Raw genomic sequence first — 12,558 nt, 5'->3', positions numbered from 1 at the left:
TAACAGACTGAAAACATATGAAGGCATAAAACCTCTCAACATTGCCAAGAAGTTCAAGTATAAAACTTAACATTCAAAGGCAAAAACTGGTTCCATTACAATAAACAATCCAGAGTTACTGAATGAAAACTTCCTGATAGCATTGCAGCTAGCTGATTACTGCTAGCTCTGATTGGCTGTTTCTGACTGAGCGGAGTAATTATGCAGAACAGGGAGGAGATCGATTATTTTTTCAGAGATTATCTGTCTCATGTTAGGACAACGGAAGTTTTAATACGTATGTAAAATTTATTTTTTAAGTTAGATGCTGCAGCTTTAAACAGAGGTTCGGTGTGAGAGTCACTACCAGGTGGAGCAGAAGCGAAGCTCCGTCTGTGAAATATTGCTATCTGTAGCGTAGCAGCGGTTCAACAGGAGAGCAGAACCAGCGTCTTACATCGCAGCACGAAGACAAATAATTTTGCGGGTTATTTGTTTAGTTTTCTGACCGTCATGCTAATCCGGGTGAGTGTTTGTAGCTGTGCGCTGCTTTACCTGCTATCTGATGGTCCGTATGTCTTTTTTACTGCAGTGAGCCTCGATGTAGCCAAACTCCATCAAGCATGGCATTGTTTTTATGTTATTAGCTTCGTTGTGTTGATGCATTTTGACGCGCTTCAATTTTCCGCCGCAACAAGCAAACTTCCCCATTCACTCAGTGCGTTATAGTTCCACATGGCTTAGGATTTGTTGCTGCGCGTTTGTGCAGAGTGAAGGAAAGAGGAGACCAGCTGCACAAGCAGGCTGGGAAATGAGATGCAGGTGATCAGTTTGTGTGATCGGCGATTACCGATCATACACTTTTTCACGAAAATCGGCCGATTATGATCGGTGGCCGATCGATCGGCAGACGTCTAGTTCCTGCTGTATGAATTCTGCATCAATGTGGCGCAGCATAAGCTAATGCTGCTCTCATGCAGAGACTCCTTACTTTCCCAGGTCCTCACAGCTTTTAAAATAAAATAATTTTACTCACCTCCTTTGTATTCATTAATGGCCTCTGATAAGGCGTCTATTGACTCAATGTCCAAATTATTAGTAGGTTCATCCTAAAAAAACAAAAAAACAAATAATATTTTGACTTCATTCAGAACTACAACCAAATAAATAAATAAATAAATAAATAAATAAATAAATAAATCCTAATTCAATTGTGAACACCATAAGTTCAGGTGGTGAGGCTAAGGATGTCTTTGGGACATTAACTAAAAATGCAAAATGTCCCAAAATAAAGGCAAGTTTCTACTACTGACTACAGCCCCTTCCACATCATCCTAAGTCATCTGCTGAGGTCGGGGGTCACATGCAGGGTTTCCCCCAGAAAACCTGCTGACTTTGTGGTAGGGTGCTCCACCAGCGCTCCACTTTGTGTTAAAAGTTGGCAAGAAATTGAAAATATGACAATTATTTCTTTATTAGATGACATTTACAATACATTAACTACAAAGTCTTAAAAATGCAAAGAAAACATGCAATTAAAATTAATATTTTTGTACATGAGTTAATTCTTAATTATAAAATTCAAGTATTTGTTATGTTAAGTTTCCAGTGTTTTCCTAAATGCTGCTATTTTGTTTAGGAATGTCTCGTAATTGGTGCAGTGTTTTGATTCTCTGGTCATGGTTGGCTGTTAGTTATCCAAGTAAATGCAATATTTGCAAGCAATACTCTGACTGAAAAGGATTGGCCTGAGATCGGCTGGAGGTGTGATTCAAATGATCATACACTTTATGAAGTTACATAACAGACACAATAAAATTGCATGATCCCCAGGACTGAACTTTGTGTGGATTTTCTGTTATAATAAAGTTTTACAGGTTCAAGTCTCCGCCAGCTACGTTTTATGCACCCTGACTGTATAAATATCCTTATTAAGTGTTTTGGAAGCAAAGTGAATTTGGCCCATAATACCGTCTGAGTGGAATTTCATCTAATAACTCAGAGTAGATTCTCATGATTCTCTCTTCTAATTAAGTTCTCCTCTCATCACTGCTTGAACTAGGCCACATGTTAATGGTAGATTTCAATAGGGCCATTGATACTTTGATGACTAGACAGGAAGCAGCTCTTACCAAGATAAGCACATCTGGCTGACGACAAGCCAACTCTGAAAACACAACTCTGGCTTTCTGGCCGCCTGTTGGGAGGAAATGCAGAGGGGATTAAAATTGGCTCCTCTTAAACAAATGGGCAAGTGGCAGCTGCTTAGGTCCATACCAGAGAGTTTGGAGATCTGAATGGTGTGTGCATGACTTTCAAGGCCAAAGCGACCCAGGCACTTCCTGCTATCCTGGTAGGGCAGGTTGAAGTTTCTCATTAAGTACTCTGTTGCTGTCTCCTCCATGTTCAGTTGATCAGCATACTGCTGATTAAAGAAACCCACTTTCTGTTGGAGACAAAAACATGAAGGGGTCAGCAGGTGGGACACAAGCAAGGAACACAGGGACATTAGCACCAACAAAAACATTTAAACTTCAGAACATTTAAAATAAGCTCAGAACAATACATTAAATGAATATTCTCTTATCTGCCTCACTACACCAAGCTTTAACTGACTGTCACAGCTCCAGGGTTAGTGCTTAAAATTCCAGTTCAGGGATTTATTTTTCTTGCAGCTTGCATGTTGTTCACTAGAAATGTCCCCTTTTCTCAGAGTTAACTTGGTTCTTTCCACAGAGCAAAACATGTGCATTAACTCATAGTGGACTGATGTCTGGTGACCAGTGACCTTTGACCTGTGAACAAGGTTCCTTCCTCTTGCCTACCAGCTTAAATGTGCATATTGGCCCGGTCCCAATACTTACAGTGCACTCTACAGTGCTCTATGAAGCATGTACTCAATTAAAGTGAACATAAGAGTTTGAATGTACAGATTACATCCAAACATTTTAGAATTGAAACAGTACACCTCTGTGTTGCAACTTCGACACAGTTTAGGCATTTGTGCTGCTAAAAAGTACAGTAAAGGCTACTTTTTAGCATTTCTGTAAAAAATTCTGCTTTTTACAATATACGTATTTTTACTGGAGATATTTGGCTGTTAAAATGTGTTTTGCTATGACTTGTTGATTACAGAGCAAAATTCAATGTATTCACACATGTTGGGTGAAACAAAAAAATAGTTCAATATTTTACATTTGAAAACTGATAGTTTTGTTTTTGTTTGCGACAAACACAGCTTACAAGTCATCATACAATAAAAAGTTGTCATCTTGAAAATATGGGAGCTTTTGTATGGTGACTTGTCAAAATATGCACATTAAAATGTACTAACATTCAATTTAACAATTCCTCCTGCGATTTAATTAAAGACCTGATTACACATTCAGCTGTTACTAAAAAAAACATTTCTTTTATGCAGCTAAAAGTTAAATATAAAGTGGAGCTAATGTGCTAACAAAGATCAAGATAAGGACAAACATACAGCACATATTAAATAGAAAAAAAGCCTGATTGTGAAAAATAAAAAGACTAAAAAAGAATGAAACTAAATGTCCTTCTTTAAAGAAAATATGGATGTTGCGACATTATAGACCAAAAATGTTAAAAGACATTCATGAGGAACACTGACAGCAAGTATGTCCCCTTTACCCTGAGAAGAAAGCAATTGTTTAAAAATCATGATGATATCTCTAGCGAAAATAAGAACCAAAAACCTTTCTATTACAGTTCACCAAAAAATGTAATTAATTTCATAATTATGTATGAAGTTTTCCCTGTAATGACTTTCCGCAAAATAAAATAAAATCAAGATAAATATCAATTCCTGTGCTAAGATTTTGAGACAACACATCTTTTTTCAGATGCAACTTCATTAATGTTTTTAGAAAGATTGTTAAAACTCGATCTTGTACAAGAAATCTATTCTGCTTTTAAGTTTTAATGGAATAAAATTTGGTCTTCTAACAGGGGATGAAGAGTTAAATTATGATATCAATGATTTAATCCTCTGGCTAACTTTTATTCACAAATACTGCTTTCTAAAATTCACCTCAATTTTTAATATTTTCAAAGTGAAATAATTTTATTTAGGAAAGTGCTTAAACGCTACAACAATACAAAAGCCCAATCTTTATTTTAATAGCTTCATTGAAGATTTGAAATTCATCTACCATTTGAAACATTTTCTGTTGACTTTTCTCAGTTAGTGACTCTTCTTTTTATCCCTTCTTTTTTTTGCTCAGTTTATCATATCAAACTTTTTTTGTTACTAATGTGTGCCTTGTCATACTATTTTCTTGAATTTTTAATAATGACAAAATTGCCATGTAATTGCTTGTAATTGAAAACGTCACATGCAGGGATGAATTGTGAGTAACCCACTTTGCCAAATCCGCCTAGATGCGGGCTTAGCAGAAGTGTGGAAATAGGACCCAAAATGGGTGGGGCGAAGGCTGGATGGAGAGAATGTGGGACACACTGCACTCTCAAACCCTTCAACATGAGCACATTTGAAGGACCTTCATGTTGGGCAGAACAAGGGTGGAAGTGCGAGTATTGGGACTGGGCCTTTTTGCGTTTGCATTTATGTTACTCACCAAGCGGTGATTCTTCCTCATTTCACCCTTAATCTGTAAAAGAAAAAGTCTTCTGTTATATAGGAGTATAATTTAAAAGAGGAATTTCATGTATGTGGTCTTACAGGATTTAATTTTCCTGTGAGGAGCAGTAGCAGAGTACTCTTCCCAACACCATTGGGTCCCACGATGCAAACTAATGGAGAAATGTGGGGAAAAGTAAATAACAGAAGAAAAACTGATAATTCATACAAAGTCCCCAGCCTTTATAATGCTCAATGAAGACATAATTAGCACCAATATCTAAATATGAGTATTAACCATCTACTGTAGGATTTGGATACTCACTCCTGGAGTCCATGTCAATGCCAAAGTCCACGTTTTTGAAGAGAGGCTTCTGACCCTCGTAGCCAAAGTCAACACCTGTATATAGTAAAAACTAGTCACACAAATATCAACAGACATGACATGTAAGCACACATAAATAAACTTATTTTGTTTGTATGTTTAAATTCCTGATAGAAGGTTTGTAGATTTATGATTTTTTTTGTTACTCTGCTGATTAAACCTTAATCCAGGACAAGGTTTCAAAAATATTTAGCATAAAATAATATTCTTAAGATGTCCACAAAAAGCTAATATAAAGCCCTGCCTAGTTAAGGCTGACTGTTTTTGAAAGGTCATGTTTTTATGCTTAAAAAAAAAATACAATGGTTTCAAAACCCTTACAATTTTGTGTCTTGCCACCAGGGGGCATGCTGCTTTAATCTAACTCTAGTAGAAGGTCCGGTTGGGAGGTGTGAAACGAACTTCAATGGAGACAAAAAAAGCAAACTCTGGTCTGCCTTCAAATCTCAGCCTGGGTTCGGTTGAAATGAACTCTGCCACGGTTCAAATGCATACAAGGATGCAAGCGGACCGGGAGTAGACTACAGTGCAGCATAGACATAATTAAAGAATAGACCCCGCATTTTGTATATTTATATAAATATGTATGGACGGCTGTGTTCTTTGTAAAATGCTCATCATACATTTTTCTGCTCTGTCTTTCGAAGGAGGATGATGCACTTTCTCTGTCTCCCTGCCCTCCCTATCTTCCCTGCTCAGCGTCTGTGTCCTGAGTTTTTAGAGTCTTCTTTGCATAGCTTCCGAAGTTGCAAATTATGGATCTGGTCAGCTGGTCTCTCAACGCAATTGATAAAAAATTTTTCCACTGAGAAACCGGGTAAAGGGGAACCCTCATGACCCGACAGAACATTCTTCGCTGGATACACAATGGATTCTGGATGGAAGTGGAAGACCGTGTGTCTGACGAGGCTGTTAGTCGAGGATGTTGAAGATGTGTATATGATTGGATTTATGATAATAGGTTTTCTGCTTATTGGAGTTGGCGGCTACCTGGCTTATCAGAAATATTGGAAGATGCCGGCAGCCGTTTTGGCCACTTCGAGGCTGCCGGGTATGGTTGATGGGATCTGCAGAGTGATCAACATTCAGACTGAGATGATACGGGAGCTGAGCTGTAGACTGGGTGCGATCCTCGAACAGGACCGTGGCCGGGCAGCGGATCTCGGACTCAGAATGGATATGGTGTGACCTTGGAGAACGTTGTTCGCTCGGATAAGGCGGGAGACCCTAAAATTTGGCTGTTTGGATTTGCCATTGAGAAGCACCAGCAAGACTTTAAAGGAAGGCAGTAAACTGATATCAGCCTGACCTAAACAAATTTCTGCTATCGGAATCTGGCTTCCCGGGCTGGCCTTGGCTGGCCAGCTATCCTCCCCTGGTTGTTATGTCTAAAGAAGGCTCTGTTCTGCTGCCCCTCCCCTCCCTGAGAACATCTGTGGTCCCTGAACTGATAAGCTGGTGGTGAACTCTGACATCATACTCATAGACAATCGCATCAGCTAGGGTTCAGGGTCTGACACACACATATCTCACATGAGACTCATATGCACATCACACCTCCTCCTCGTACCCGGGTTGTTTTGTCTATATGTGTTTATATGTGCTTATGTGCTTAGGTTTATTTCTTCATCTCAAACTACCCTGCAAAGAGCAGAGTGTAAGACAGGCTGTTTTTTTTTCCCTCTCCTTACCTGATGTTTTTTCTTATTTTTCCCATTTCCTCTGCTAGGTGGCGCCTGTCGGGCTGCGAGGCCTCAGCCAACTATCCCCCCGTGTCCCTCTCCCCACCACTGTTGTGTAATAGATGGTTGTACTGGAACTGCAATTTTGTTGTCTTTCTGACAATGACAATAAAATTCTTCTGATTCTGATACATCAATATCAGAATATTGACAATAAAATTCTTCTGATTCTGATACATAAATATCAGAATATTCTATTCCTATTCTATTCTCTTTTCCCCACTAGGAATATTTAAATATGCTGAACCATCTATCAATACAATTCAAAAATACTTTAAAAATAAATGTTCTTGTACATATAACTTTGATAGCTGTCTGAATAAGGTTTCCAGTAAAAAATAAAAAGAAGTGTGCCGTGTTATTATTAATAACAATAAATGTCAGACATTATATTGGTTTTAATCAATATTATCTTAGCAGTATAAATGTAATTGTGTCTTCTTTTAATTAAAAGCAACTGGATCTGATTGATAATTTCAATTAAAATTTCTATGTTGATATCATGAAATCATTGTATTTTTTGTAAAGGATATAGCCCTTTGATATTCTCCTAGCAGCTTATGATTAGGCCAATAGCTTCATGTTTGCTGGCTACATATCTGTATTTTATCCAAACTGCAGACTCCAGCTGGATGTGGAGAAGTGTGCGGGTCACAGCAGATCTTACTGTGAAGGCCCAGGATGGGTGGCGAGAGTGGAGGAGGGTTGGGGAAGGTGAACTTCACAGTGTACTCCTTTGGCCTCTTGAGCAGCTCTGGAGCCTCCAGGCTCTCCTCCTCCTGAGGTCCCTTCTTTTTGCCCTTTTGCTGCTTCCTGGTCAGGGCCTCCTTGGTCTGTTTCTCCTGAAACATTGAAATCAGTCTGAATGAGCGTGGTTAACAATAATCACCCAACTGTGATTACAAAGTGGCTAAGTGCCAACTATATTTATCAATGCTTCAGACAGATTTAAAACGTATCAGCCAAAATCGTTATCAACAGGTCAGGCTTTCAAAGACAGTACTATCACGGGTAGTGAACTGAGAAAAACCTTTAGTACATTTGGTTAAGCTATCTTGTGTTCCTCCATTGTGTTATATTGCAATGCACTAAATGTTTCCTGTGTGGTGAGGAAATCACTGTAGATTCAAATTAGTTGTAATTTGCACCACACCTGATGTGATTTTGTGTCACAGTGTGGGAAGACAGCCATACTCACAGCCTGCTTGGTGGACTTGCCTCCAGCCTTCAGCTCTTTGAGTTTCTTCTCCTGTTTGTCATACTGCTTCTGCAGCTCCTTCTGCTTCTGCACGTACATTTTCTTGAAGGTCACTTAAAACACAGAGGGAATCAAATATTTGAGGGACGTATTCTTTGCCAGGTGTTCATTTAATGAAAGTAACTCAACACCCCTACCAACAACCTTCTCCGGTTTTCCAAACATTTTTTCCATTTCTGCATGTTATCACCAGAGTACTGCAGTCCTACAGCAGCTCTTTCTCTTCCAGAACATCAGTTTATCACAGCATTCAATGACAATGAAGGAGCAGCACTAAAATGTTCCAGTGCTGTACAAACTACTCACTACATTCAGGAGCTTTCAGATAAAAACAAGAAACTAATATAGCAGAAAGCTTGCGTGATACTTACAATAGTTTCCTCTATAATAGTAGAGTTTTTGGTTGTCTAGGTGGATTATATCAGTACACACATCGTCGAGAAAACTCTGGTCATGGGACACGATGAGGAGAGTCTTCTTCCAGCTTTGAAGGTAGCTGTAAGTTGATTTGCAGGGGGAAAAAAATCTAGAGTTTTCATACTATTCAGAGCACAAAAAGTCAAAGAAAAAAACATTATCACAGTGGGAAGCTAATCAGAACTAAAAATGCAAAACATTTTTGCATATTTATCTACTGTATAATAGTAGATCAGTTATACAGAAAAAATGTTGCCCTATTTCCTCAGAGGAAATTTTGATTTATTGTGTTGTTAGGATTTAAATCTAAATTAATAATCCCCAAACAGCGAGCACCATGCAAAAATATACATACCATCTGAACTTCTGACATGTAGTGATTTTACAACCACAATGTATTTTAATGGGGTTTTATCTGACAGACAAACATAAAGTGGAACATAATGTTGAAATAGAAACAAAATACTTAGCTTCAAAAAATATTCACAAACAAAAATGGTCCTTGTATTCAGACTATTTTAAAGCCCAGAGGAACCCGAGATGCACTGATCTGATATATCCGCATCACTCCTGATATTTAAAAAACAAATTCTAGGTTGGATATCAATGACTATTAACAATCCATAAGGGAAGATCTATTTGGTCTAATTCTATGCCCTAAGTGCTTTACTTTTTATTTTATACTAAATTTAGAATTCTTAATAGCACTTTCTGAACCATTTGACAGAGGGTTTGTTGCCGTTTATTTTTACATTTGACCAAAGCCGTCAACCCGTTGTTTTGGCAAGTTTCAGTCTGTTATTTATTTATTGGCTGTTTTACTTCTAGCTTCATTGACTGGGCAATTTAAAGTTGTTTTACATGTTTGACCCACCTACAATGCACAGCCAGAGGTGCAATGGAATGGTCTAAATTAATAAAATGACCTAGTCAAAGTACAAAAATACACTGATTTGAGAACCTGTGACAGCACTCAAACACTGATGTTCAGTCACTTATTAAATCAAGTATTCACAACAGGGGGCGTCATTTAAAGGCACATCACACTCCAGATGTTTTGGGGGACAAAAATAAGAAAAGATAGAGGGCTTTCCATTTTTTCTCCCAAAAGTATAGAGAGTGTGTTGAATCCCAGTAGGGAGTCGATCTTCCATTTGAGTGCATATTCCCTATTCTTCCACTTCACTGCTATGACTCATTTTAGAACCTCTAAAAATGAGTGCTTGTTGAAGGGGTATGAAGACTTTTGCTTCCTGTCGATAGTCTGAGTGTTATTATCTGGTATGAATGAAAGCTTTCAGTACTTGTTCAGCCAGATGACAGCATTCAGGTCCAGGTGGTTGGTGGGCTCATCCAGCATCAGCAGGGTGGGCTCCATGAACAGGGCTCTGCACGCACGCACGCACGCACATTAACAGGAGTTAAAAACAGAGTAGCATGATGTGGAGATCAGAGTGCAGGTGGATGATAGAGAGCTAAAAGTTTTATTGCAATATTTTGTGGTACTACTATGATAACAATAAACGTGACAATAGTAATTATCTCTTTTCTTAAGTAACAGCATGAATGTGAAAACATAACACAATTCTTTAAGACACCAGTCACATCAAGAATGATTTCTATCACTAGACTGGACATGCTAGCTGGATTTAATCATATTTTCAAATTTATTGATATTTGTTGATACTCTCTATGAACAAACAGTAAAGATAATACCGACGGTACAAATGTTTTTGGGGGCTATTTAAACATTAATTTTAATTCATAAATCAAAATTGTTATCATGACTAAAGTTTTTCATGATGAATGATAAACAATACAATAAATGCCCACCCCTAGATTGAGCATACCTAGCAAGGGAAACTCTCATCCTCCATCCTCCTGAGAAACGCTTGGTGGCTCTGTTCTGCATTTCAGGGGTAAACGACAGACCGGCCAGGATCCGCCTGGCCTTGGCCTCCGCTGCTGCAGCTCCAATCACTCTCAGCTCTTCGTACACCTGGCAAGGAGGAGAAGCACTTTTGTCAAGAACATTTGTCACTTTTTAACCACCATGCTCTTTAAATGCTCATAAATAATCCCCATAAAAAACTAAAGTACAGCCTCAGAAAAAAATGATTTTAATCATCGGAGCTGTCTGGTTGGATCTGTGTCATTTCTCTACACAGAGAGATAACAGCTTTCATTAAAAGCTCTTTATGTTAGAAACCTGCATGTTGACAGCTGGTGGACACTCAGCCCTTCTCTTACAAGATGGAAAGTGTCATCAGTGTGACAGAATATTATTTTGTGAGCATTTCAATGCAGCTTTCTGTGTCAGTAAAGTAAAATGACTCTGGTTTAATCCCAGTTGAACTGTCTGATAGAGTTGCTGATGACATTTGCTTAGGATTTCCAGCAGTTCCCTAAGAAAAGCCCGTTTCCATGGTAAAGTGTGCCCCGGCTCTGTGCTGATGAGGTGCGGTGTGGACTCAGCTGCAGCCAGAGCCGCAGCAGAACGTCAGGGAAACGCTGTGGTGTGTGAATGCTGAGGCAGCAGCACTGTTACTGTGAGGCTCAGCAGTGAGAAAAGCAGCCCAGAGGTCAGGCTCACCTTCTCCAGCCTCTGGGCCACGCTGTCCTCTCCCTTCTCCAGACGAGCCTGGAGCATCTTCTCCTCATCTAGAAGCTTCAGACGGCGGGTGTCAGCTTTCAGCACAGCTTGCACTGCCGGGGTGTCATCAGCTATCACCTCTATCCAAGACACACACACAGTCAGCGGGCCCCAAACAGGTTCAGGAAGGAGTAAAACATTAACAGTTCACTTACCCTGTTCACACAGCAACACGTCGATGTTGGGGGGGATACTGAGAGCTCTGTTTGCTATGTGTTTTAGTAAAGTGGTCTTTCCTTTGCTAGAAGACAAAATGAAAACAAGATGGTCCTGAATGACATAACTGACTGAATCTTAACACACAGAACTCTAACAACTGGTAAACACATGAAAACCTGACATAATTAAGGTAGAAATCCTACAAAACATAACAATAAAAACGCTTAGTGATCAACCATTAGTTTCACTGTCTTCAGCTTTAAACACATCAACTCCATAATAATTTTAGATATTCAGCAATAAACTAAACATGCAGCATTTAAGGAAACAAATTAGAAAATAACTCATTATAGTAGAGCCGAAAAAGGACCTCAGAAGTTTCCTGAAGAGAATGTTCAACATTTTTCTAACTTTTTGGGTCAAATGTTGCAAGTGGACAGAAAGTGGACTGCAGTGCAGGGCATTCTGGGTAAATACAACTAAAACAAACGTGCAAATCTAGAGCTAGAAATGGCTTGTAATCTTTCACCAAAGACAAAAGAGAAAGCTACAATTACTAAAGTCTGATGCTACTCCATTTTTGTTTGCATTTTGTGAAGAAAGAACTTGAGCTCATGTCTTCTTCTGAGGATTATATCTTGGTACCTTCAGTAGTTCCTGGTGCAGCGCCCCCACAGGCGAGGGTACTGCACTGTGATTAGTTTCGATCATTTAAGTCAGTGCAGTGTGAAAACAAACTGCTGCAGCTAAGAATACAGCAAATGTGGCAATTTTGGTCCCCAATCAAACTGAGTCTACTAGACTATAAGGTGTGAATAATAACAATATCAATAAAATATTTTATTTTATTGTATTAGTAAACTTATCTGTGAATTTGAACTTTTTAAATTTGAAAATACCCTAAGACATTAAAATGAATTAAAGCTGCAAGCAGTGTTCGAGGCCCTCGCAGCAAAGCGCACTGAAGGCCTATTGGCGACCGCGGGGTTTCCAGCACCGCCATGCTCTCGCCACCGCCGACGCTCTCGCGCAGTTTCCGCACCCGTCCGCCAGGCGACACACACCGATGTCTTCCTCGGCGCTCCCTGACGACGCACAACCCCAGCAGAACAGATTTGCAATTTAAAACTATTGGGCTCTTTAGAGGCTAACAAAGGTCAAGCCTGACAAGTTTACTGTAAATAAGATGAGGCATGTAAGATTTATTGCAGTGTTCCTTCCATCAGAAAGAAAGACTGCTCTAACTGCTCTAATAAGTTCCTTCCAACAGGTGACTGTTGGAAGGGGGCGGAAAGTGGAAAGTTATAATGTTTCGTTTGTTTTGGCGCCACTCTGCCATGCCCCCTGAACATATACGAAAAGTAA

The 12,558-nt window shown here is 39.2% G+C and overlaps 1 protein-coding gene and 1 long non-coding RNA gene across 7 annotated transcripts in view; both read right to left on the bottom strand.

Annotated features, from left to right (window-relative positions):
* abcf1 (ATP-binding cassette, sub-family F (GCN20), member 1) overlaps window positions 1-12,558 on the bottom strand; it is a 31,657-nt gene that overhangs the window by 4,810 nt on the left and 14,289 nt on the right. For all 6 annotated transcript variants that reach the window (XM_015019902.1, XM_015019903.1, XM_015019905.1 and 3 more), the window contains 13 exons: window positions 11,190-11,275; window positions 10,975-11,114; window positions 10,232-10,380; window positions 9,686-9,769; window positions 8,336-8,460; window positions 7,905-8,017; window positions 7,374-7,548; window positions 4,905-4,979; window positions 4,682-4,752; window positions 4,578-4,610; window positions 2,257-2,425; window positions 2,112-2,176; window positions 1,016-1,088 (listed from right to left, as the gene is read on the bottom strand). In XM_015019902.1, the coding sequence (XP_014875388.1) occupies window positions 1,016-1,088; window positions 2,112-2,176; window positions 2,257-2,425; window positions 4,578-4,610; window positions 4,682-4,752; window positions 4,905-4,979; window positions 7,374-7,548; window positions 7,905-8,017; window positions 8,336-8,460; window positions 9,686-9,769; window positions 10,232-10,380; window positions 10,975-11,114; window positions 11,190-11,275 (1,358 nt within the window). The remainder of the gene's footprint in view (window positions 1-1,015; window positions 1,089-2,111; window positions 2,177-2,256; window positions 2,426-4,577; window positions 4,611-4,681; window positions 4,753-4,904; window positions 4,980-7,373; window positions 7,549-7,904; window positions 8,018-8,335; window positions 8,461-9,685; window positions 9,770-10,231; window positions 10,381-10,974; window positions 11,115-11,189; window positions 11,276-12,558) is intronic.
* Window positions 5,256-7,367, bottom strand: LOC106938079 (uncharacterized). The gene is made up of 2 exons (XR_001422531.1): window positions 6,756-7,367; window positions 5,256-6,302 (listed from the first exon to the last, which is right to left on the bottom strand). It is a non-coding gene; the product is annotated as an uncharacterized LOC106938079 (long non-coding RNA).

This window comes from Poecilia latipinna, unplaced genomic scaffold (assembly GCF_001443285.1).
Source record: "Poecilia latipinna isolate Pla-1442-1.1 unplaced genomic scaffold, P_latipinna-1.0 Scaffold2502, whole genome shotgun sequence".
Classification (NCBI taxonomy): domain Eukaryota; kingdom Metazoa; phylum Chordata; class Actinopteri; order Cyprinodontiformes; family Poeciliidae; genus Poecilia; species Poecilia latipinna.
The sequence above is the reverse complement of the archived record's forward strand: the minus strand, read 5'-3'. Positions and strand labels throughout refer to the sequence as shown.